Source organism: Lepidochelys kempii, chromosome 6 (genome assembly GCF_965140285.1).
Source record: "Lepidochelys kempii isolate rLepKem1 chromosome 6, rLepKem1.hap1, whole genome shotgun sequence".
NCBI lineage: Eukaryota > Metazoa > Chordata > Testudines > Cheloniidae > Lepidochelys > Lepidochelys kempii.
In genome coordinates, this window is record NC_136385.1 from 45,347,196 (window position 1) to 45,373,163 (window position 25,968).

General features: G+C 40.9%; 1 protein-coding gene across 1 annotated transcript; it reads left to right on the top strand.

Moving 5' to 3' along the window:
- The first annotated feature begins 151 nt into the window (after nucleotides 1-151).
- LIN7C (lin-7 cell polarity scaffold C) lies at nucleotides 152-19,564 on the top strand. The gene is made up of 5 exons (XM_073347791.2): nucleotides 152-306; nucleotides 10,820-10,938; nucleotides 12,393-12,464; nucleotides 12,785-12,994; nucleotides 16,793-19,564. The coding sequence occupies exons 1-5, from the start codon at nucleotides 270-272 to the stop codon at nucleotides 16,946-16,948; spliced, it is 594 nt and encodes a 197-aa protein (XP_073203892.1). The 5' UTR covers nucleotides 152-269; the 3' UTR covers nucleotides 16,949-19,564.
- The last annotated feature ends 6,404 nt before the right edge of the window (nucleotides 19,565-25,968 follow it).

Below are 25,968 nucleotides of genomic sequence, written 5' to 3' on the forward strand. Positions count from 1 at the left end.
CCCCCCGCCGCCGCCGCCGCCGCCGCCGCCAGCCCAGCTGCGAAGCCTCCTGCCCGCCCCGGCGCTGGGACGAATTCCGCGGAGCGGAGCCCGCGCAGCCGCAGGGCCTGGAGCCGCTGGGGGGCGGGCGTGCAGCCAGACGCCCCAGGATCGCGCTGCGGGACCAGCCCCGGGACCCCGCCCTGCAGGCAGGGGCTGGGCCCTGCCGCTCCCGCGCGCCTTGGCCTTCCGCGCGGCGCGCGTCACTTCCGGGTGCGAGCGAGGAGAAGATGGCGGCGCTGGGGGAGTCTGTGCGGCTGGAGCGAGGTGAGCGCGGCTCCGGCCCAGCCTCGCCGTCGTTTCCCCGGGGCAGAGCGGCCACCCCGGGGAAACGGGAGCGGCGTGCGGGGCTCTGCCCGGCTCCCCGCGCCAGGTGACGCAGCGGCAGCGCTCGGTGCCGGCCCGCTGGCTCCTGACGGGGAGCGGAGCCGGGCCGCGCTGTTGGGCGGGCGCGGTCCGAGGGGGCGGAGCCCTGGGTGGGCCCCTCTCCCCACCGTCCCCCTGGCTGCGGCAATTCCGTGACACGTCCCCACGGAGTGCCAGAGCAACGTCCCTCTGCGCCGGCCGGCCGGGCGGGGCGAGCCCCGAGGTGCCCGGCGGCCCCAGGGGTTGGGCGCATTGGGGTCTTCTAGTGCGTGCCCAGCGGGGCCGTGTTCTCCTGGCTCTCGCTTCGCTGGCCCCCTTCCCTCTCCCGAGCCGGGTCCTCCCGGGGCCTTTGAATTTTCCTTGTACATCTTCGAGGCGAGAAGTACTGGTTGGAGCAGCAGAAACATTTTAACCATTAGTCTCTTCTTCTTTCTCTTCCCCACTCCCCCCCCAACACGTCTATGGGTTCCTCTAAGGCAGAGGTGTCTCTAAGGTGCCATAAGCACCCTCCCCAGTTCATATTATTTCCACTCATCCTGACCAGCCAGGCTAGGATGCAACCTGAGCACTGCAACACCTGATTTATAAGGAACCCTGTTAAGTGGAAATAGGTGCCTAGGCCTATACAGTACATGGGGAGAGTTAAATACCTAAGGTTACGTCTACACTACCACTTTTGTTGGTATAATTTATGTTGCTCGGGTGTGAAAAAACCACACCCCTGAGCGATATAAGTTACGCTGCCAGAAGCACCAGTATAGACAGCGCTGGGGGGGGCTTCTCCCTCTCCCAACATAGCTATCGCCGCTTATTGGGGTGGTTTAATTATGTCAATGGAAGAGCGCTCTCCTGTTGACACAGAGTGGCTACAGGAAAGATCTTACAGCAGCGTAGCTGCACTGGTACAACAGCTGTAAGCTCTCTAGTGTAGACATAGTCTAAGTGTGGGATTCATAGAAAGCTGTAAGCTTATCGGGGGAAGGAGGTGGTGGTGCTTCTGCCTGTACTCCACCTTATACCTAATAGTCCAGTGCTTAGAGCACTCACCGGGATGTGGGTCCCCTGGTTCAAAGCCCCAAGTCAGAGCATAGGCTTGCCCCCATCTCTAACTCACGTGAGTAGCCCAACCACTGGGATATGGTGGATTCTGGGATGAGGCTGTCTATCTCTTCTGTTGAAGCTGTTCCACTTTGTAGAAAATACTTAAATAGCCATTGGGTCAACAAGAGAGAGACACACCGTTTGAGAGAGTTTGTAGCATAATGGTCAGGGAACTCACCTGAAATGAGAGACACTTAAGTTCAAGTTCCTTCTCTAATGACTATTTTCAGTCTAGCACCATGTCTGTCACATCAATACATCAGGTACAGTGCAGTTTTTGAAAGTCACATCAACCCCACACATTAGTATGTTCAGTTGAGTCTCTGAACATACTAATGCATAATCAGTGGTTGGCATTAGGCTGAATATTGATTGTTTGGGATGCAGTGGTATTTGGGTGATGGAAAGGAGGTAGTTAAAGGTAGAAAAGGAAATGAGCAGGAGTGTGGATAACTTAACAGCCTATTTCATTGCTTTTTACTAGTGTGCATTTATGAGATAAAAAGAAAAGGAGTACTTGTGGCACCTTAGAGACTAACCAATTTATTTGAGCATAAGCTTTCGTGAGCTACAGCTCACTTCATCGGATGCATCGGGTTATGAGATACACAGTCTTCACTCAAAGTTAATGTATTTGTGTGTGAGAGAGTAAATACATATATTGTTAGTTCAGATATGTTGTCTACCTCAGAATGCCGCTCTTGAAACTTTCTGATTATTTTCTTCTCTTCTCCCTGTTCCACAAATAAATTACTTGTAGCGGTTCCCCTCCCCCAAAGCTTGCGAATTAGAGCAGCTGCTTTGGCAATGGGATTAGCTGCTCTTGGTAAAACCTGGGGCAGCATCCTCCTCCACCTCATTAAACTGCCATTGTGCTTTATCCATGAAAATAAACAAATCTATGCAGAGTTGTCTAGTAGGAATCAGTGGAACAAAAGAACTGTTTTATGTTTTCTTGCATATTGGTCTTGCCTCTTAAGAAAGGAGGGGGGGAAAGAGTACTGTATAGTTGTGTGTGTATTTATGACATCTACTGACAGGCAGCACTATTTGCAGAAATAACCAACCTCTGTTAATTGTGGTAGTGTTGACTTTGGATAATTAAATGATATTATCAAGGTAAGGGAATAAACTGATTACAGAGAGTTGGTATGTAACCTAGGAAATGAGGGAAAATGTTTTAAAAAATTACCACACGTTTACTAGCAACAGGACTAAATCTGCTAACCAGAGGCACATATTAGAGAGACAGGGTGAGTGAGGTACTATCTTTTATTGGATCAACTTCTGTTGCTGAGAGAGAGACAAGCTTCAGGACCTGAAAAAGAGCTGAAAGCTCAAAAGCTTGTCTCTCTCTCAGCAACAGAAGTTGGTCCAATAAAAGATAGTACCTCACCCACCTTGTCTCTCTAATATCCTGGGACCAACATGGCTACGATACTGCATACAGAGGCAAATATAGAAGAAATCTCTTCTCTCTTGCTTGAATCACAACCAACACCCTTTTTAGCAATTTCACTGGAGGCCAAGGATGAGCGACTAACCTCTCACACCTTGAGGTTATCTTTTAGAGTGGTGGCACTAGTAGAATAGTGTAGAGAACCTTGCACTGCTACTGTCTTTAATATACCTCTGTTCTAGTTAACTTTACCTCCAAGATTGTCAGTCTAGTTCCTACCTCAGTCACCAAAAATTCACTTTTAAAGTGCGTGTGATAATCAGTATATCTGCTTGCTGCAAATATAATCCATCCTTTAAATAGTGTGGTGTGGGTTTGGTTGCTTTTGTTAATTATTTTAATTTGCTGCCTTTAATGGCATTATCTCCAAGTGTGTGAGGTTTTTTCCTTAAAGCCCCTCTTGAGTCAGTTCAGTATCCAGTTTAGTCTCTTGTTGTTTTGAATAATGGCCCAAATTGGGGCATACCTAGTGTAGCAGTGAAAGGGAGCACAAAGTGCCCAGTTAACCACATCATGGGTAGCAGTGCAGGAAGGCTCCATAGAACTGTTGTATCTCCCCCACCTCCTCAACCTCATGCTGGTGGGTGGGAGTGAATGGGGCAGAATAGGGCAGGATCGGAGTGGGGGAGACATAGCTACACTTGGGAAGGCATGTTGTTCCAGTTATAGACCTAGCTCAGTTTACTCCCTCTTCAGAGCACCAGGAGAACCTGGAGAGAGATTGGGACTGAGGCCTTGTCTATACACAAGTTGTACTGCATTAACTGTATTAGTATGAAAAAAGATATGCCAGCGTAAAAGTGCTTATATTGGAATATCAGCATTCACCCTCTGGATACCAGTTACACCTGTATAACTGTTTTTGTTTTAAAAAATCACGCCCCCTAACTGGACGAAAGGGCCATTGCAATCTTTGGATGCGTAAACATGGGAATCTCAAGTAGGAATAGAGAGGTTGTTTTACTCCCTCTTTGGCATTGCTGTGACCCGCGCTGGAATATTGTGTCCAATTCCGGTGTCAACAAGTCTAGAATGATGTTAAACTGAAGAAGATTCAGGGAAGAGCCAGAAGAATGATTAAAGGATTAGAAAACATGCCTTTTAGTGATAGATGCAAGGAGCTCGATCTATTTAGCTTTACAAAAAGAAGTTAAGGGGTGCCTTGATAAGTAGCTTACTTTAAGTACCTACCTGGGAAGCTGGCATGTGATAGAGGACTCTTCAGTCTAGCCAAGAAAGGTATAACATGATCCAGTGTCTAGAAATTGAAGCTAGACAAATTCAAACGAGACATAAGGTGTGAATTGTTACGTGAGGGTAATTAACCATTAAAACGATTTACCAAGGGCTGTAGATTTTCCATCACCGGCAATTTTAAAATCAAGATTGGATGTTTTTCTAAAAGATAGGTTCTAGGATAAGGGTAGTCAATAGGCAGACTACGGGCTAAATCTGGACCTCCAGACGCTTTTGAATAGACCCCGAAATGTTTTTATTTACTCATCATAATTCTTATTTTTTATTATTTTTCTCTGGAGTTTGGAACTTGACTATATCTTGACCAAGAAATTTGAACCTTGACAAAAAATAATCAACTTACCCCTGCTCTGGGAATTATTTTGGGGTAGTTCTGTGGCCTGTGTTATACAGGAGATGCGTCTAGATGATCACAATGGTCCCTTCTGGCCTTAGAATCTGAGTGCATGAAATAATTATAATGGTACAAAATTTATGCATCAACCAGGCTTTAGCTGCTTTTGGGGCAATACAGTTATGTACTGCCCCTTACACTGTACTAGTGTAAAAGACACACTGGATCTCAAAATTAGTGTCTGAAGGTTCTGAGCATTCTACAGACATAAATTAAATCCTACTCCACCTTATATAACGCAATGTGTGGCCTCTCCACTCTTTTGGGGAACTTACAAGCAAAAGTACATTACATCAGTGCCCTGTACCTTCTGTTGGCTCCCTATTTGCATCCTTAGTTTAATCTTTGAAACACATTTTGGGCTGGGGCCAGGGTCCTTCAGAGATTGCCTTTTTTTGACTGATGAACACAGTTTCATTCAGAGGGATATGGAAATTGAGTTCCTAGGATGAAATTTCAGAGAGCTGGAGGCAAGGCATTCTCAGTTCCAGCTCCTAGACTGTGGAATACCTTACCAGAGAAGATCTAGTCTGTCTTCTGAGCTTTTTGCAAAAAAAAAAAAACACAATCCCCCACCCCTTTTAAAAAAAAAAAAGCAACCCTTTTATCAGGTTCCTGTCTTGAATAGTAGAAACTGGAGAATGAAGGGGAGGTAGTCAAACCCTAGCATGATATCCATTTGGCAAAAAAAAAAAAAAATTGTTTCAAAGTGGAGTATTAGGCATCCAGATATTAGTAATCTGATTATAAATGCTTTAGATGGGATGGACAGTTCAGTCTAGTTCAGCATGAGGTGCAAACAATGGAAGACTTGCTACAAAAAGGAATGTTAGACTCCACAGCACATGTAATAGTACTACTATTATGGTTATATAATGTAATTATTTATGCTCACGAAAGCTCATGCTCAAATAAATTGGTTAGTCTCTAAGGTGCCACAAGTACTCCTTTTCTATTTATGCAGTGTTTGATTCTGGTGGGAAATTTTTATTGCGTCAGAGGAACATGTTAACAGAGCCTGATTCGATATTGAAAAAAATTTTACTAAATCAACTTTGCATTTATTAAAATATATATATATATATTTCCAGGCATTCTAAGACTTGTTCTGCAACCTTAAATGTTCACTAAAAGAGCATCACACTGTCTGGAGTGGTTCACGACTGAGAGTGCCAACCTCAGGGCAAATTGTCAAAAAGCAGGGCAGACCCCCCAAATTGGATGTGTGTTCTATAATTAGATAGCCCTGAGGGAATTCTGCGCTACTGCGCAATGCAGAATTTTGCAGAAATCCCCCCACACCCCAAAATGGGCTACAGAGCTGCTACTAGGGGCCGCTGAACCTGGCATAGCCCAGCTTGCAAATAAAAGACAAAGCTGAGGGGAGGAGAAGGGAACTGGAGGGTTCCCAGTACTACAGTTCCCAGCACTGAAGGAAGGAGATGGCAGCACGCAGAAAACTCCGTGCAAGCCTGGGACCCAGCAAAGGACTGTTTCTTGCTCTGGATCCCTGGTCTCTGTGGGGTAGGGGATGTGAGTGTCTTGGCGGTGGGGGTGGCTGGGCTCTGGGGAGTAGAGGGTGTGAATGTCTGGGCCAGGATGGGGGGGGGGGGGTTGCAGCTGGCCTCTGAGACTCGGGGGTCTGAGTGTCGGGGGGGAAAGGGGGAATGTGCAGCTGGCCTCTGGAGGGTAGGGAGTGTGAGTGTCTGGGCTGGGGGCAGGGAGGAGGCAGAGAAATAGGAACTGGGTTGTTGTAGGGGTTTCTTTAACTCGTTACTCCTGAGGGAATTTTTGTGTATGTCTGTATTGTTACAGACATACTTGTTGACAGGTATTTTGAAATAAATTTCCAAAATAATTGAAACTGGTGAGATGATACAGTATTATTTTGACCAATAACATTTGCAGAATTTTAACTTGTGCACAGAATTTTTAATTTTTTGGTGCACAATTCCCACAGCAGTAATTAGATTTCACCAACCCAGTAACAAATATGAATCCCTGAAGCACTGTAAAGTCTTATAATGGAGTCGCAAACAGTCTCCTTGGGCACTCCAGTCTATCTTGTCACCCAGGCAAGTTGGATTTAGTGATAGTTGGTTGCCATACACCAAAGATCACAAAAGATTTCAGGTTGCTTCCACTCCCCAGAGATGAGTCACTTATCCCAGGTTAATAGGTAGTTTAGATATCACACCAAAGACAACTGCTTATAGCTAATCCTAAAGTAAACTAAGGATTTATTAACCAGGAAAAAGAAATGAATAGTTAATAAATCCTTTGTGTGTGTGTATATGTGTGTGTGTGTGTATAATATATATATACATATATATACACACATACACACACAAATTAGTTACAGTCTAGGGGTCCAAAAGGTGACAGAGTTGTACCAATTTGTTGGCACTGAATGTCTATTAGGGGTAACCCAGGTTGACCATGGGGGATCTCTGCATCTGTTTCCTAGCTCCAGCCCTGTCAGAATTCAAACAGCAAAGAGATGACAAATTTTCTTGTTCACTCTCCTTTTTTCCTTCTTCCAGAATTCAAGATGATGGGATGAGCCCTTTTGCACATAGCCTGTGTAGGAACAATTAGCAACATTTTGTATTGTGATGTTCCACAATGGCCCATTTAGTTTTGATAGTCCTTCCTGATGGGCAAGAGGAAATCATCTTTCATAGGGATTTAGTACTAAGTGAAGTTTTTTCTTGTTTGGTGGGTTATGTTCTGAACTATATAGCAAATACTTAAATATCATCTTCTAGTATGGGATACAGACATTATAAGAAGGATTAATATGTTTAGCAATTTACTAGTAATTCATAAAATCCAGACAGATAGTTATAAGTCCAATACTCATCTTAACCATACTAACACGCAGGTGAGCTGGACTGGTTTCCAGCAATGACTTTGTCAGTGCTCAGCTGCAGCCTAAAGCATTGGCAAGAGCTGGCATCTGGTCTGCCAGTGTCACAAAGAGAATAATCTAACTTTTCAGGTACTCTTTCACACTATGCTGTTTAAGCTTTGTTTGGAAGAAGTGGAGCTATCAGCTGTCCTTAAAAATAAGTTTTATCATTCTCTGCCTAATTTCTTCCTATAACTAAATTCCTTTAAGCCTGTGCAAAAGTTATTGCATTTGTGGTTGAATGAACAGTTTATAAATAAAGCTGTAATGTATTGTGTGTATATGTAGATTTGCATGAGGGAAAACTTCTGATCTTTGCTCCCCTGTGGTACTTATAAAACTGGAAGGGTGTATGCGTCCTGTGAAAGCAGGGTGGATTTGATTTAAATCAAATTGATTTAAATCATTAGTCAGGAAGACTCTATTTAATCATGGTTTTCTACATAAAAGTGCATTCTTGTTGGTTGTTCTAATCTTAATACATATTCTTCACAACTCACAGATAGATGTAGGTTTCATTTTTAGAAGGTCCACACTATATTCATTTTTAAACAGTGATTTATTTTGAAAACTTTTCAGATTAGTTTTACAGCTATATCAGAAAATGAATGATTGTTTGGCTATTTAATTTACTAAAGGTAATTGAAGCAGATATTTATGAAGTCATTGCGAGGTGAACTATCTTCCATGTAAGAATTTCTTTGTGTAGCATCTTGCCCCCAGAAAGGAGAGAGAGCTATTTTTATCTGTCTCTGGCCCTAGTGAATGGTGCTGTATAGCAGTAGTAGTCCACAGAATTCATGATAAAACCATCGTTCTGAAACCCTGAAGTAAAAGAAGGTTGCAGTCCATCAGCTCTTCAGTCCCATTCGAAGGTCATGATTCCTAGGTCACCCATCTGAGAGTCAGTAACCACTTTATCATGGTTCATTCAGCTGCTATTCCAGGGCCCTCTTCTCCAGGTCTTCTGCCTGAGAGTTCCAAGGCCTGCTTCCCTCCCATAAGTCTCATCCCATAGCCCTGAGACAGGCTCCTGCAACAGAACTCCCCACACTGTTCTACTCAGCCAAACCTCTCTTTCTGTGAGTCATAACCCAGCTCAGGGAATGTTTCTGCATGACAAACCCCTTGTTTGGAGCTCAGCTTCCTGCAGCCCTCCACTGAAGCCTGCTGCAAGGAGTTCTTCCCACAGTGTTCCACACATCCAGGCCTCTTTGCTTATGAGTCCTATTCCTGCTCTGAGATCCACTCTCCAGCATCAACTCTTGTTTTGGGCTCAGCTTCTCCTAACCAGGATGGTGGTGGTTTTTCCTAGGAACCTCTGACAAGCTCTCCTTTAATTTGGCAGGTTTTCCGCAGCTCTGGTCAGTCCTCACCATCAACTTTTCGCTCTTCTCAATGGCTTTCTACCAGCTCTCCTCTGCTGCTGCTTCTCTTTCCTGGGTCTCTGTTCCTCCTCAGACAGCTCTCACCTGCCCTTCTCTATCTCTTTGTCAGTGCTCTCAGGCTGCTCTGACTCACCAGCTTTCTTCTACTCCCCCTCTCCCCCCACTTAAGCCCAGTTGAAGTGAGCTGATGGCACAGCTTTGGCCCTGCTTCCTCTTAAAGGGCCAGTGTCGCCCAGTAACAGACCTTAGCTGTTTTCCCTTCTTCTGTCCATACCTGCTTCCTATGAAGTGTTTAAGCTTAGTCAGCTGTACTCCCAGTCAGTTGGACCAGAACTCTACTCAGAAAATCCATAGGTGATTCCACCACCTGAAATAAGCAGAGCAATGAACTTTGCTTTTTCAGACAATTTTCCTGTAAGATTCTCTGCCACCTCTGACCATGTTTCAGCCTTAACAATGTAGGCAAGTAGTGTGGGAGGCTTGTACAGAGTTGCCTGGCAGGTGAAACTTGTAGCTCTGCTATGCAAGTAATTCCTCCATATAGCAAAGCCCTGGTGGTTTGTCACAGTAGATCTCAGATCTGCCAGACAGGAGCTCCCATTGCCAATATTTATCATGGATGAGATGGGTGGGTGTGACATACCAGGGTACAGTCCAGACAACTAATGAGCAGTTGTGTTACCCCTGCCCTGCAACCTTGGGTGCCTTACAATGTCTTGGTGAAGTAGCTCTCACCTGGGCCACTCACAAATAGCCTTCTAGCTTGCAAGCCACACCCTGAGCATCTACGTGTAACTGCAGGCTGCCAACCACACTTGGGTTACACTTTTGCTCTCACCAGCCCTGCTTATACTGCAGGGTCACCCCCAACATACCCCCAGTCTCATATTTCTACCAGAAATCTATACTGTACTGCCTGGTCCTCTCCCAGAGAGTACACAATATTGTAAGTCCATTATTCCTTTAAGGGAATCATATGCACATAACTTGTCGCCCCAAATGGCATTACCCAGGCACTTCAACTTGAGCACACTGGATTAGATAAAACAAGTTTATTAACTACAAAGAGAGAGAATACAAGTAATGAGACATAAAAGTCAGAAATGGTTACAAGACATGCCTTGTACAAAAATTATTACAATAGTATGTAGGGTGTGAACATGGGTAGATTCTGTAACAGTGGATAAATATGGATTGAAGGGAGGCATAGAGGCAACAAGACTCAGAGGTTTGTAGGGGCTGTAACTGGGAAGGCAAGTAGAGCCAGGAAGTCAAGGAAGTCAGAATATGCAGTGACCAGGAAGCTATGTGGGGCAGTGGGTCTCCCTATTGATGGAGAGTGGATAAATCATCAGGGTAACTGAAACAGTGTGCACTGTTACCCAGTATACCCATACCAGCTCTTCTGCTCAATTCTTTTTTTTTTCCTCCCTGTGTAGTTGCCTTCCTCATTCCATGTGTGAATGCTGATATTGATCAATGTTGATTTTAAACAAAGTAGAATAGAGAATGAGACAGGGATCATAAAAAGCACACATTGATGGGGCATGGAAGGTGGTAAAGGCAGCTAGGAATGGGTTCAAAGGATCAGAGGGACAAGTAGATTTCAACATATGAGGATCTTGAAGGTGAGATATGCAAGGAGTCATTGGAGGAGGGAGGGCCTGGATGTTGATGCATTAACTGGTGTCTTCTCAGTAGTATTTAGTGATTGTGTTAAAGGAAACACATTTAAGCATTTTGCGAATACTGACTAACACGGCTGCTACTCTGAAACCTGTCATTTAAGCATCCTTAATTCTGACTTACAAAGTGGTGTGTATGCGTGTGCATGAATGCACTAAAAGAACGTTATCTGAGTAAAAGTCAAGTGTTCATCGTTATCAAAATTCTATCTTTCCCAGACATCTGCAGAGCTATTGAGTTGCTGGAAAAATTGCAGAGGAGTGGAGAAGTACCACCACAAAAACTGCAGGCTTTGCAAAGGGTCCTTCAAAGTGAGTTCTGTAATGCTGTGAGGGAGGTAAGTTAACCTGACATAAACAAATAGCTACCAAAAATACCAGATATATGCCGGCTTCTAACATATGTACTGTTGTACCTGCCAAGCAGGAACAAAGCTAGCTGCTGCAAGAGTTTGTTTTGAATTACTTTTTAATTTGACCTCAAATCTGTTATCTGCAAATTTTGGGGCTTAATTCTTTATTTAAAAAAAAAAGTAGGGAAGGATTTAAAACAAAATGAACAATTGTCTTAACATACTTAGATTTAAATTTTGCCCCAAAGTAACCTAGATAAGGATATATTAGCTTAGGTTACAGAAAGCCAATTAATAATTCATACCTTTCTTGAAGAGAGAACTTGAGAGTTTGACTTTCCTGTTAGCTACAAGCATCTGTACCCTACAGTGCAAGTGAGGGCTTGTCTTCACTACTAAAAAAAAAAAAAAAAAGGCAGGGGGGGAGAGGGAGGGGGCTGTGTTTTTTACCTTAGGGTAACTAACACATGAGCTATCACAAAGCAAAGACACAGTGAAGACAAGACACTTCAGTTTTACCATGAGGTAAACTCACCAGAGTTTGACCTCAGTGAGTTTACTTTGCAGTAAAATGAAAGTGTCTTGTCTTCATGGTATTGTTATGGGATAGCTCATGTGCATTAGTTACTCTGAGGTAAAAAATGCATCTTTTTTTTTTTAGTAGTGAAGACAAGCTCTTGAGTCAGTACAGATCTGAACGCCCTTCTATCTCCGCCTTCTGATTAACATTCTGTTCTAGTATTAATTATTATCTCCCCAAGGCTCTCACTCCCTTACCTGCACTTGGAATGGTTCTTCCAGGTGTGTGGGCATGGGTGGGAGTAGCTGCAGATCCAGCTATTGCTTTTGGTTTCGGTGATAGCAGTGCTATTTTGTTGTAATGGTAATATTCACTGTGCTTTAATGGCCCACTCAGTAGGCCCAGGGGAAGGTGTGACTTACTATCGCAGTCCTGTCTCAGGCTATGTCTACAAAACTTCTTGTTCAGGGGTGTGACTATTCCACCCCGAGTGACATAAGTTACACTGACATAAGTGCTCGTGTGTACAGCACTATATCTGCAGGAGAGCTTCTGCCGCTCGTGAAGGTGGGGTTTTTTTATGCCAATGGGAGAGCTCTCCTGGCAGCGTAGTGCGTCTTCACCAGATGCGCTGCAGCAGTGCAGCTGTGTCGATACAGCTGTGCCATTACAGTGCTTTACGTATAGACGTGATCTCAGCTAGAGGTGACTTTCCAGTAGGGCAGTTTCATTGTCTTTCAGGCACATACCCTTTCTCTCTGTAAATTAGGAAATGCAATTTTGAGAGTAGCAGCAGAAGTATCGATCTCTTGTCACACATCTAACACAGCAGATTATTTGTCACACCATCTAAGCAGAAAACCTATATATTCATTTTTCCCATTAAATTATGTACCTACTAAATAACTTTGTCCTAAAGGTATATGAGCACGTATATGAAACCGTGGACATCAGCAGTAGCCCAGAAGTGAGAGCTAATGCTACAGCAAAGGTAAAAGTCTTACTATAACTAGAATAGAACGTAATAGTTTGTCACAAAAAGTGTGATATAGATGTCTCCTCCTGATATGACCTGTTAATCTGTAAGTTGTATGAACAAGATATGAAAGACTTGTTATTTAAAATGACATTCATTTTTATTTTATTCAAAACGCCCCTTAGTTTTCGTATTCTGATGTTGGATACACATTATGTTTACTTAATTGCCTGTCTCAAAAACCTTTTCAAATGCTTACCACCTCTGACTATAAGAGATGGAGACTTTCTAAGATTCTGATTTTAAGAAAAATTAAATAGTTTTGTTTCTTATAGGCCACAGTTGCTGCATTTGCTGCCAGTGAGGGTCATTCACATCCCAGAGTTGTTGAACTGCCAAAAACAGAAGAAGGTCTTGGATTCAACATTATGGGAGGCAAAGAGCAAAACTCTCCAATCTATATCTCTCGAATTATCCCAGGCGGTATAGCTGATAGACATGGGGGACTGAAACGTGGAGACCAGCTTCTTTCTGTAAACGGAGTGGTAGGAATTGGCTTTAACTTTCAGTTGTAGTAACTACTTGTGTCCACTTGAGGGTGTATAGAGACTGTAGTCTGCATAAGCCTGGTGCCTTTTTTCAGTGTTGGCAAAGTGATAGAAATTTCATCCTGCTGTTTGCAGTTGATTCATAATTAGCAAGACGAGAATATTGGACAAAAACTTGAGTACGACAAGAGTTCTTGGACTATGCTTTGCTATTGTATGTGAATTCACTAAATGGTAATACAAGTATACCATTACCTGAGGCAATATTTCAGAGCATGGGAGGATAAATAAGCTCAGATGTTAGGTACTCTATTTTGAAGCAAACTGTATTATTGCCTTATGAAATAGTTTTACAGTTACCGATGGGCATAATTTTTTCAACCAATAGTAAATTTGCTGAAAAATGCTGTTTTGGTGCAACCAAAACTATTTGCAAATTGGGGTCAAATCCAGTGAATAGTTTCAGCTGAATAAAAATTGAAGAAAAAATTTCAAAAGTCAAATGGTTTGTTTTGAAATTTTTGAAACAAACTGTTTGGAATCAGCCTGTACTATTTCAAAATGCCATTTTGAACTGACCAAAGAGAGGTTTTTTTGCTTTTTTTATTTCAGCAAGAAAAATGGGGTGGGGGAATCAGTTTTAGTTTGCAATTTTTTGGGGATTTCTTTGGTTTGGCCACCAAACCTAAAAAGCAATTATTCATTCAGCTCTAGTTACAATGGTGTTAAAGTGGTTCTGCTACATGTGTCCCTGATGTTGCAGACTTTTAATAATGTGAATTTTTGCAACTTGTAAGGTAAGTATCAAAACCATTCAATCTAAGGCAAGATAATGTGACGGTCCTTTAATGTTGTCATTGTCCTGATAAAAATGCTGCTGGAGACTGAAAACTATGACAAAGTGCAAGCTATGAAGTAATTTTTGCAGGGACTGTGATTTTTTTCACTTAAGTGCTGAGATTTTAAAAACCATTCCTCCAGTTTCTTATAAAAAAGAGCATGTACTTTAAACTCAGTCACTGATTTTTTTAAAATCAGCCACAACACATAAAATACCAACCTGCGGCCTTCTGGGTGATGAGAAAAAGGTGACTGCTAAAGGGATTTTAAATTATTTTGGTGTATATTTTTATAGAACAATTCTTGCTCCTCAGATACTGTCAGACAGCTCTGAGTGAACTACACAAGTTTTGATTGTACTTTCAAAAACTCTTAATTTATATGTACTAGTTAAAATTCAGGCTCTAGTAACTACTTGTACATACCTAACCTTATTTTATGACTTAGGTTTTAATTCAATCATGTAGTCTGTAACCATAGCCACGCTTGTGATGCAAAGGTAATTGGAGAGCTATTAGATGTCCCCAACAGGCATAGTCATCTCTTAAGCCACCTGGTTCTGCAGTCCCCAGCATATGGAATGGGAAGGGGTCATGGCCAAAGTGCTACAGTTGTTCTGTGTTGGTACCATGGTTCCTTGGGCTAGCCAGTGTATATAGAAATTCCCAAGTTGCTCTAAAATATACTGAGACTAGTATAGAACTGGCACCAGAATCCACAAGCCTCAACTGGCTTCTTCTGCCTTCTTCACACACAGACACTCCAAAAAAACAAACCCCCCAAAAAAAACCCACCCTGCTTAACAGACAGTGGGCATAAATTTAAATATATATTTATAACAATAAATAAAACTGGGATGTATGTGTATGCACATGCAAGGTATGTTGGTTGTATGTTACCAATTTTAAATGAAGAAATATTCTTCTCATGCCTCTGAGCATGTTCCTAACATCTTAATATATATAATATGCAACAGACTTGTTTTTAATAACTGTATTCAGAATTAACTTAGTGTCACAGTTTCAGGAGTAACTGCACCTGTATTCCCCCTCCGTGGTCCCTCAAGGGTGCCCACTTACCATTTCAGGCTTCTACTAGTCACCTTTCTTGGATGGAGATTCATGGCTCTCTCCTTTCTGATGAGGAGTTTTAGGCTGTACAGTTGCCTGCCTTACCCTGTGATACCTCCAGCAAGCTAATTTGTGTAAGGTTCTGCCCTGTGCATTGCTTTCTCTCTGATGACAATGGCAGTGTTGTTTTGCTTTGGTTTTTTGTTTTTTTTTTTTTTTGTTAACCAGTGACTATGCACTGTAACATGCAAAATACATTTATTCTTAGGTCAAAAGTATTGCAGAGAAAACATTAAAAAAGATCCCCAACAATAAATAGATTTAAACCCCACACTAAACATACCAGGAATTGCTCATCTGTCTTATGGAGCACCAGTAGACCAAAGTCTTTCCAACCTTTCAGACCAAGGATTGAAATTCCCCTGGATCCAAGTTCCTGCCTGTTTGTTGAATCAAAAAGAAGACCCCAAGTCAGTTCAAGCTCATCCGTTTATACCAAAAGGCCTTTCTTTGTTTCTGGAAAAATGCAGCCTGGACCAGTATATGCAAACTGTTTACAATCTCAGGAACTGTAGTAATCACACACACGCACACCCCATTGCTTTTAGTTCCTGAAGGACCTGTGGTAACCCTCTCCTCATAGAGTTGCATTCAGTCTCTGGCTCACAATAATATATACAATATTAATAAATTTAATGCAATATGCTCACCAAAGATACTGCATGTGGCTGCAATATCTGTCACACTTAGCACTTACAAGGCTCAGTATATTGTTGCAAAGGCTTTAATGTTTATGCCTTTGCCAGAACCTAGCTAATAGAGAATATTTTGAAAACTAGATTCTTGTCCATTAAAATATTTTTATTTTACTCTCAGTATGTCTGCTTGTTCCCTGTCTCCCGTGATAAAATATTTTTAATGGACATTTCCAGAATTTTTATACTAGTAACATTTAGTGTACATTGTTCGTTTACAACAGAATTCAAATATATTTGTATAGACAGAGTTTAGAAACTGTAAGCAATCTCACATTATTTTGCAATTGATTTTTTTTCAAATCTCTTACTGACACCATATATCCTTATACGCTTCTCATGTGATTTTTAAAAAGAGAACGACTTGTGCATCCAACTGAATAACAAAAAATGGAAATATCCAAGCACATTTTCTAAATCTAATAGAAGAGAAATAACTTGGTGTTTTTTTTTTTTAACTGTTGTCTTTCTTTTTGTAAGTAACTTTATAGTAACGGGGAAACCCTCCAATCAACAGGTACACCACCTGCCTTCTAGCTTCTAATAGCAGCAGTGGGAGGTAGGCTTGGGATAGTAATGTCATTGTGTTTGATAACTATAATAAAGTTGAGAGAAATAACTTTTGCTGACTAATGATAAAAGATATGATGCCTGGATCTTATAACGGATGCAGTGGTGGGGAGAAGTTGCTAAATACTATTTGTCTGGAGGGAAAATTTCATAAATTCTATTAAATGTAGACTTTAAAACGTAAAGGACCATGTTTTAAAATGTTTCTCTTATTGTGCTTATTGTGTGTGTAAAACATAAAATCTAGGGACTCTCAGTATGTCTGCTTGTTCCCTGTCTCCCATGATAAATTAGTTGCTTGGCACCCATTTCCACATTACTTTTTTTTACACTAGTTAGAAAAGAAAACACAAAGTCTGCCATCACCATTTGTTTGGTGTCTTGTTGAAGCTTCAGGTCTTCAACTGGGTGATAGCGCCCCTTGCATTACAGTTTCAAAACTGTCATACTTCTAGTTTTTTATTATAATGGAAATATTTTGTGTAACAAAGGAGCTAAAGAATCTTCTGCAACACTTGTATTCTTTGCTAATGTAGTATTTAATGGTTTATGCTTTACAGAGCGTTGAAGGAGAACACCATGAAAAAGCAGTAGAACTGCTGAAAGCAGCTCAAGGAAAGGTTAAGTTAGTTGTACGTTACACACCAAAGGTCCTGGAAGAGATGGAGTCACGATTTGAAAAAATGAGATCAGCAAAACGCAGGCAACAGAACTAATACTGTACATTATAATTTATGGAGAAAATTATACTTGGTTTTACAATTAACAGTTTGATTTGTGACCTAACAACATGAACTGCCCTAAACTATAAAAGATGCTATCCTTTAAAAAAAAATCTGTTTGCAATTTTATAAATGCCTTCATTACTACCATCACTTAGTTCTAAAACACCCAAATGCTTCTTGAAAAAATAGTTTACACAAGCATTTCCATCCAGTTGTTCTTACAGATCTTTTGCAAATAAATCTTTAACTGTGAGACAAATTTATAGACTTTTTTAAATGCATTTTTAATAAGATGTACTTCTACATTTGTAACATTCTTTTTTCTAAAGATTTTCATTTGGCATTACTTTAAAATTGATGAAAGTCTTCTTAAAAAAAATTTGTGCTTACTGATTAAAAATCAAAGACTTTTACCTATGAAGCTTTTGGCACTTTTCTTCTTAAAAGCATACTGTACATCAGCTACATAAAGCTAATCATGACTTATTGTGTAGTTGGCAATAAGTACTGGATTTTGTAATTTTTGATGAGTGCATTGTTTTTACATATGTGGTAGGTCATAACTCAGTATGATAAATACTAACTTGGAAATTTTGTTACCTCGTCTGTAAATAATTTACAATGAACATTCACTTAGTGATTTTTTTAATAATTGACATCTAAAAATCTGGAACAATCATTCCTATAATTTATATTATTTTATACTAATTTTTGAGCAGTTAGAGAAAAATTGTATATTGATTGCTATTCATCTTGATTGTATCCATGTCTATTCGTATTCAGAAAAAAAGTACAATATATTTAATGCAATGCAGAAAGAATTTCATATGTATTTCCCTGACTTTTCCACTTCTTGTTTTAAAAGGTATTTGTCCTAACTGGAATTTGAATTTATCCAATTGCAATCCTATCATTTATAGAGATGAGTCACACAGGATTGGGGGCAGTTAATACTTAAATTAATAAAGATTTTCCCTTTTGCGAGACTAAACAGTGGTGTGGGATATCCTGGTTGACGGCTACAGTGACCTGCAAAAGTTAACAAACCTCACAAAATTATCTGTAAGATTCCAAAATGATAACATTGTATTTTAACAAAACGTGATTTACTATTAGCTACTTCTAATCTAGAGAAATCTGATTCTTCTAGTTCCTAGTCCAGAATGAGCAGCATCATAATATACCATGAATAGAGAATGTGGTGTTACCTGCTTTGGGGTAGGAACGAGAAAATCTGCAGATCAGATGCCGCTAGATGCGAAGTGGCTAATGACTCTCTGTTGTGGTGCAGTGTTATTTTTAAGCACAGTTGAGATGATTACATTTTTGAACAGCTACATATTTCTTGGAATCTACCAAGTTCTGGACTGTGCCCTTTCTTGTAATGACTTCACCTAGAGGTAGCTTGACAGTACACTGGGTGTCTGTTCAATTGAAAGGCAGCTTTAAGTGCATCCTACTGACTGTAAACAAGTAAGTTCTTAGAGGCTTAAACGGAAAAGTGCAGTTCTGAGTGTCTGGCTCATCTCTAATCTGTGTTCACATGGAACAATATGAAGTCAGTTGTAAACTTAATGCCACTGTATGAAAGATGGTAAAAGGTTAAAAATTTTAAAAATAATGGCATGAAGTTTATGCTTAGCTGGCCCAGTGTATAAGTAATAACACTTGTATGGTTGCTACAAGCAAGTTAGAAATGTGAACCCTTTCTGGATGTTTATAAGCATTGTAAGACTTTAAAGATAATATTTTAAAGATTTTTGAGAGTAGAGTCTGAAATGCAATATGAATATTTATCAATTAGATGATATTGAGCACTGAATTGCATGGTTGAGTATCGTTAGCCTGTTTCAGAAGGCTGCGTCTTACTGGTGGGACCATGTTTTGAACTGTATATTTTTATGGAATGGTTAATGTTTAAAATATTTAGACCAAAATCAGTAGTTAGGCCAATCATGGAAATGTTTTAATTTAATTGTAAAATAGTAGAGAATTGTTTTTAGAGCTTTATATATTAAAGAGAAGTATGAGTACAAGTAAAGACAGTAATATGTATTATAAAACTTGTATACCTTGTGTTACTGGGTAAAGCAATGTGTTTTGTTACCCTAAAGAAATATTTACTTTAGTGTAGCTGGAGCTGCTATAGGTAAATGCATTAGCATTTCCATTATAAACTATGGCTTTTGAATTCACTATATCAACTGTTCCAAAACTCTTTGGGTTGAAGCCTGGCATACATGCTATTGTATGTGTGTGTTGGGGGATAGGTTAATTAAAAAAACAATTGAAATTACCTTTTTTTTGTTGTTGTTCTAAAATTGCAATTATTACATTAGCAGTTTGTCGTCTTGCATGGTCTGAAAACTCTCTGTAATTTTTAAAGTAAGGATGGGTTAAAAATCACCAAGAAACTTACATTCTTTACTACTACTGAGTAGGTGCAGGGGCTGCACTGTGTTAGTACACAGTCCCTACACGTGCAATACTTGGGCACACCATCATGAGGTAAGGACAGAAATAATTTCTGTGGATGATGTTATGCATCTGTTGCTGTTGAGAGTCCCTGGATTTTAGGAACACAGAAAATAAAAAGGTGGAATTACACATTTTTGTGTGTAGGTTTTTTTTTGCTTCCTCATTTGCTACTCTACTTCCAGTGAGCCTTATGAAAGAGTGTGTTGTGACTGGCTATTCAAAATTTCACTACCTGTGACTGGCAATTCAGAATCGCTCCTGGAGCTGAGAGTATTCATATCAGGAGAATACGGCTATGCAAATTAAAATGCATGTGTGGAAGTTAATCCTATCGAGTTTACATTTTGGTCGGCTCTCTTAACAGTTGACTAGGTTGGATTGGTGTGCTCTCTTAACAGCTGATTGGGTAGGATTTGAGGGTCTCACTTTTCCCCCTTATTTTGCCGTCTGTCTGGAGTTAATAGAAAGACTAGGAAAAAATTCTTGTGATTATAGAGGTACTACTGCCATCTGTCTCAGATGAGTATCTGAATTGTTATGACTACCTTGTAGGTTCATTATCTTCTTTGATAAAATATGCCTGGCTTGGGATATAATACTTCACTACTGAACAAAATGCTGATTTTTAGTGTTCAAACTTATTTATTAAAAGGATATTGTGTTTTACTAGACTGGATTGTGTATTCAAGTAAATACACAAGTCCTTAATTTTCACTTCTTGTATCGTTGACGTTCTGGCTGTTAATAGAGAAGATAATGTCTTCATCTGAACAGCAAAATAGCATGAATGGGACATAGATTAGCACAGTTGCAAGGAAAAAATGGGGGAAGATTGCTGAAAGATCAAAAGTATTCTGTAGTCAATTGTACTTCCTGAATAAACATTTCCTTATCTCTTTATTCCTGTTGAGTCATGTTTTAGTCATGCAGCCTGTAATCTGAAAAATAGACTTAATAGCTAAAATAGCTTCTCTGCTCACTGATCTATCTATCTATTCATTACTGTCACGGTGGTCCATAATAGAATGTGGACAGGAGATGCTGTTTTAGTTTCCTCTGACCTACCAAGACTGAAAGTAACTTTTCAGTTTAATGTAAGTTAGGTTACTATTAAAGTAACATTCTAATTCATAGCCAACATTTGGCTTAAGGCTGTTCTAGAATAAACTCTGAAAGCCTGCCTTTTATGAGACTGGAATAATTCATATGGAGCTAAATGGGTTCTGTAGTATGTCTTGAAAGCAGCATAAACAGCTTTGTATCTGCTTGAATTCTTGAGCTAATATGTAATTTCAGTTTTGTCATAATGGAAAATTACATTCCCAAATATGATCCATATTCATAAACCATGAGATTTCTAAATGTGACCATACCCCACCTTTAGCAAACAAAACAATTAGCTGTACAAAACACATAGCACCTGATTCAAGGCCCACTGACTTCAGGGGGGATTGGATTAGACCCGGAATAGATATATTTTCTCTGTCAAAACCTAAATTAATGCACATTAAATTTGAGAATATAACCACAAAATACAGTGAACCCCTTAAATTGCAATACCCTTATCCTGTTGTGTGGCTTTGCAGAATGCACCCTTATTAAGTAGAATTTTTGTTTAACTCCTAACTAAGCAGAATTCAATCAGTGTCATTCACCATCGCTAGGATAAATTGGTTCCCTGAGAGCCATCTTGGGTTGGCTGGCCTGATTGAGTATTAGTGTAATTCTCTCCCAGTTCCAAGTTTTGTCAGATGCTCACACCCACACACTTACAGATTTGTAGATCTTTAAAATACTTAATAGACCAAAGCTGTATAGTTAATATTTATTTTAAATTAATTGAAAGGGACTTCTACAGTGTTTGCTGAAAATTATACTTATTTTTGCCTGAGCTTTGTTTAAGACTTGAATTTAAAAAAAAAAATCTTAATTCAGCCCATGCCACGAACACCTCATGGGCATGAAATGCCACAGTTTGAGGTGAAATGAGGAGTGCTGAATTCAGGAAGCCTGGATGTTCGAATCATAGTCCCTGGGTCCCATCCATTGGATGGAGGAACATGGATTTCTGTACTATGTTCCTTGGGCATACTGATGCACGTATCGAAGGTAAGCAGTGTATTTTACAATAGAATTATCACTGGCACTTCTGAACCTGCTGTTAAATGACATCTGCTACTGAACGCTCATGATAATCGAGCAGTCCAATGAAAGGCTGTCTGAATTGATCCTAAACATAGTTTAAAGTTATTTTGATTTATACTACCGTAAAACCACCCATCCTAGGGTCAGCATGCCCTTGACAATCTTGTAAATATACAGTTTAAATATTTGACTCCTCCACCCCTTCCTGCCCGCTGCTTCCTAAACAGAGTACTCTGATGAGCAGCAAAGTGTAAACAAAACCTAAGCCCTGCAACAGTCCTTTCCCCTCCCTACTGGCCAGATTCTCACAAATCTCGCCCCCGTGCTCCGCCCCCCCCCAAAAAAAGTGGAAGGGGTATATATATATGGGCTTTGCCGTTTAGCCTGAAGGTCAGCAAACATGGGCTATGAATTCCAAAAATAAAGTGCTCCACTGAGCAGAAGCCCTTTATACATACACCTTTATATACCTGCATAACTATAACACTAGCTGTAAATGTTTGCCATGTAGACAAATCAGGGATATTAATATAAAAGCAGGAGCAAAGCTGATTTTTTTTTCTCAATATTACTGGACTTTCATACTCATAGTATCACAAAATCTCACGGTTCTTCCGTGTCTTGGTTCCAGCATCTTCCACTTGATGAAATAGACTGGGGAGAGGGGAATGAACTTGATGAACAATATAGAGCAGGGGTTCTCAAACTGTGGGTTGGACCCCAAAGTGGGTTGGGACTCCCTTTGAATGGGGTTGCCAAGGCTGGTGTTGGCCCTGGGCCCCAGCAAGTGTGAAGCCCAAGGCCCACCGCCCAAAAGCCCAAGCGCAAGCCCCATCGCCCACGGCTAAGGTTATATGCTTCCTGCCCAGGGCAGAAACCTTTGGGCTTCAGGTTTGTTCCCCTTCCCCCCCCGCCGCCTGGGGCAGCGGGACTTGGGTGGGCTCGGTCTTTGTTCCCCCCACTGCTGGGGTCATGTAGTAATTTTTGTTATCATAAGGGAGTCACGATGCAATGAAGTTTGAGAACCACTGGTATAGAGCCTTAACTTGTGTACTCTAAGCGGTAAGCAAAACCGCCTGTGTGTAGCTCTTATCTAATCACAGCTCAAGTTCTCCTCTGCATGAGCAGTACAGCAGTGTGGTCTGAATAGAATCTAATCTGTATAGGAGATGGGATGGCTGGGGCTGGTAGTAAGTTACTGAGCTTTTCACCTAGTTTGAGTGGTGGATAAAAGGCTAAGGCTAGTGATATATTATTTGTATTGTGGTAACACCTAAGAGTCCTAGTCATGGACCTGGACCCCACTGTACTGTGCACTGTACAAACACAGCAAAGTCAGTTTCTCCACCTCTTCCCCCCCCACCCCCCCCCGCAAAAAAGCTTAAATCTATGACACGGGGATCACAGATACTAATATTTGTATTTTGTAGTAAGATGGGTGTTTCTGAGTGTCAAAAAATAAATTTAGTAAATGAACACTAGATTGTCCCCTTGTGGAGTTTTCCCCCAATCATTTAATCACAGGCCCAGTCACTTTCCATCTCACCTCCCCAAAATATGAATGGGTGTTTTGGGCCCCTCAGCATTCAGAGACTGCCTGAGATACAGGCACAAAACCAGTGCTTCTGTATTCTTTCCTGCAATTCTCCCTTCCTTGATAAAGTACAGATTTGGTAGAGCTTTACTAAGTGCTTCTCTGAACAGCCACTCCCTTCAGAGCCCCCTCTCAGGGGTGGTCTGGTGCAGAAGGGAGTCCACAGGAAAGGTAATACGCTTGGAAGCTGTATTGAGCAGCTCAGGGTTTTTGTTTGTTTGTTTTTGGGGTTTTAATGATCCATGTTAGATGTGTAAGGGCTGATTTTCAGAAATGCTGAATGCTAGAGTTTTCAGGGCCAGGGTTTTCAGTCATCCATGGCAGTTAGAAGCCCAAGTCCCACTGAGTTTCAATGGGAGTAGGACACCAAACTCCCTTACGTACTTTTGAAAATCCCACCTTGTGTCTAAAGTTGGCCATTCAGAAACCTCACATTAATAGCCAATTCAGAAAGTTTGAATTTTTATAACTGGTCAATATTGCTGTATTTACACTACTTCACTACAGCAGTTGAATGCAAAAGAGAGGAAAGATGGAGGGCTACACAGCAGATAATGAGGAGTTACATACCTATAATAGTGTGACATTTTAGTATATGAAAGTTCAGTAGCTCTCAATTCAACCTACAGTAAGGAAATTAGCCCTTATGTAGCTACATCAATGTTGTTCCACTGTTGTAAACAGCTAATGTAGATATGCAAAGCAGGTCTTACATAAGTACAGCCTCTTTTGGTATGTTACTGGATTAAGTTATACCACTGTAAATTCCACATTGAATCTGGATGGTTTGTCTTTGTTAGGGATTTGCAATGGTGTGACAACATTGATGTAATTCCAGCAGTGTGAATTTCATTACTGTACAGGGGCTTAAATAAGGGCAAGATTGTTTAACCTGCTCTCACCACAGAACCTATTTTAATTGAGGTCTTGCCTGTTCACTGAGTTATACACTCATTTTCTTCAAAGCTCTGTTTTATGCTATGCTTCTCATCTCTGATACATGGACTGCACAAAAAATTATTCTATATTATATGAAACCTCTATCTCTAGGAATAAATTTATTCATAGTTTACTAGAATTCTTTAGGTCACATAGGCCATGAGTGATTTTAACCATGATGGTTTTGTTGTTGAGGTAAAATTCACCTCCGGGTACCACTTAGGTTCCATTTTAAATCTTCAAAAAAGGGCTTAATTTTGATTTGTGCTACATAATTCTGGTGTCAGCCCTATGTGCAGGGGAGAATTTCGCCCTTACAACATTTAGATTTTAAATTATCAGTGCAATTTCACTGTGTTGGCCCTTGACTTCTCAAAGTCAAACCCAAAGGCCTGGTGTCTCCTCCATGCCCTTGGTAAAGCAGTGCCTATAGCTTACAAACTCCTGCAGGTGAGCCAAGATGCCGTAGTCAGTCAGACAACTAATTGACAACTCAAAAGTCCCAGTTGACAAAAGCACCGGCGTAAAGTCCATGAAGAACTTTATTGCCCTCAAATAATACCAACCATTTCCCCAATTTTCTGTGCCTACTAAGTGGAGAAGGTGGACAGTGACATCACCCAAATAAAACCTGGAAAAGCAGCAGGTGTCATGTTCCCTGAGTTCTTAAAGAATTTGGGCCCAAGAGCAAGGAAATGGCTAGCTGCTCTCTTTACAAACAGCCACCCCTCAGGGAGAATACTGAAAGAATGGAAAGGAGCAAAAATTATACCAATTCTTAAACCAGGAAAAGAGGTAGCCAACGTGAAAGGTTGTCAACCTCTAGCACTTCTTAGGGGCTGCTATAAGCTGATGGAGCAGCTTCTACTTTGCAGAATGAAGCCATTGTTGGAGGAGTTGGTTCCCAAAGAACAAGCTAGCTCCAGAATAGGCAGAAACGGTTGTGACTAAGTCCTTGCTCTGGCCAGCTATACAGAAGCTAGCTACCAACACCAACTTAAAACAGCAACAGAACTTATCAATCTTAGTTCCGCATATGATACAGTCTGGTGAAAAGGACTTCTATAGAAAGGTGCAATAGCCATGCCCTGTTGCCCTACAATTTGGCTCACCGTGGAAATGCTGAGCAACCACGGATTCATGGTGTATCTCGGTGAGGCTGTCAGCAGACCGCAAAGGCTGAATAACAGACTTTTCAACCTATGTAGCAGAGATATTCCACCAACATCTTCCCACAAGTTAATGTATGCAGATGACATCACACTGGTTACTCAGGCTTCCTCATTTGAAACCTCAGAAAAGGTTCTAGAACAGGACCTAAAAACACTAGAAACCTATTTAAAGGCATGGCAGTTAAAGCCAAATGCCTCAAAAACAGTAGTCTCAGCTTTCCATTTGAATAATAGCCAGGCCGAGATGACATTAAACATCAATTTCTGTAGGCCACCATTGACACATGATCATAATCCATGATACGCAGGGATAATTCTGGTCTGCGTGCTCAGCTTCCATTGCCACCTTGAACAAACCAAAAAGGAAAATGAAGGCCAGGGTCAACATCATACAGAAGCTTGCAGGAACATCTTGGGGAAGTGATGCCTGTAGATTCTGGATGTCGACACTAGCCGTAGTCCATTCCACAGTGGAATGCTATGCCTCAATATGGAGCGGAAGCATACATACCATTTTAGTGGACACCAAAATAATTTCCTCTCTTCATATAATTAACGGCACCCTCACATCAATGCCACTTCCATGGCTATCGGTATTGGCTAACATTGTGCCAGCAAATATCCGATGAGATGCTGTGACAATTAGGGAGTACATAAAGATCTTGGTAAATATCACACTATTG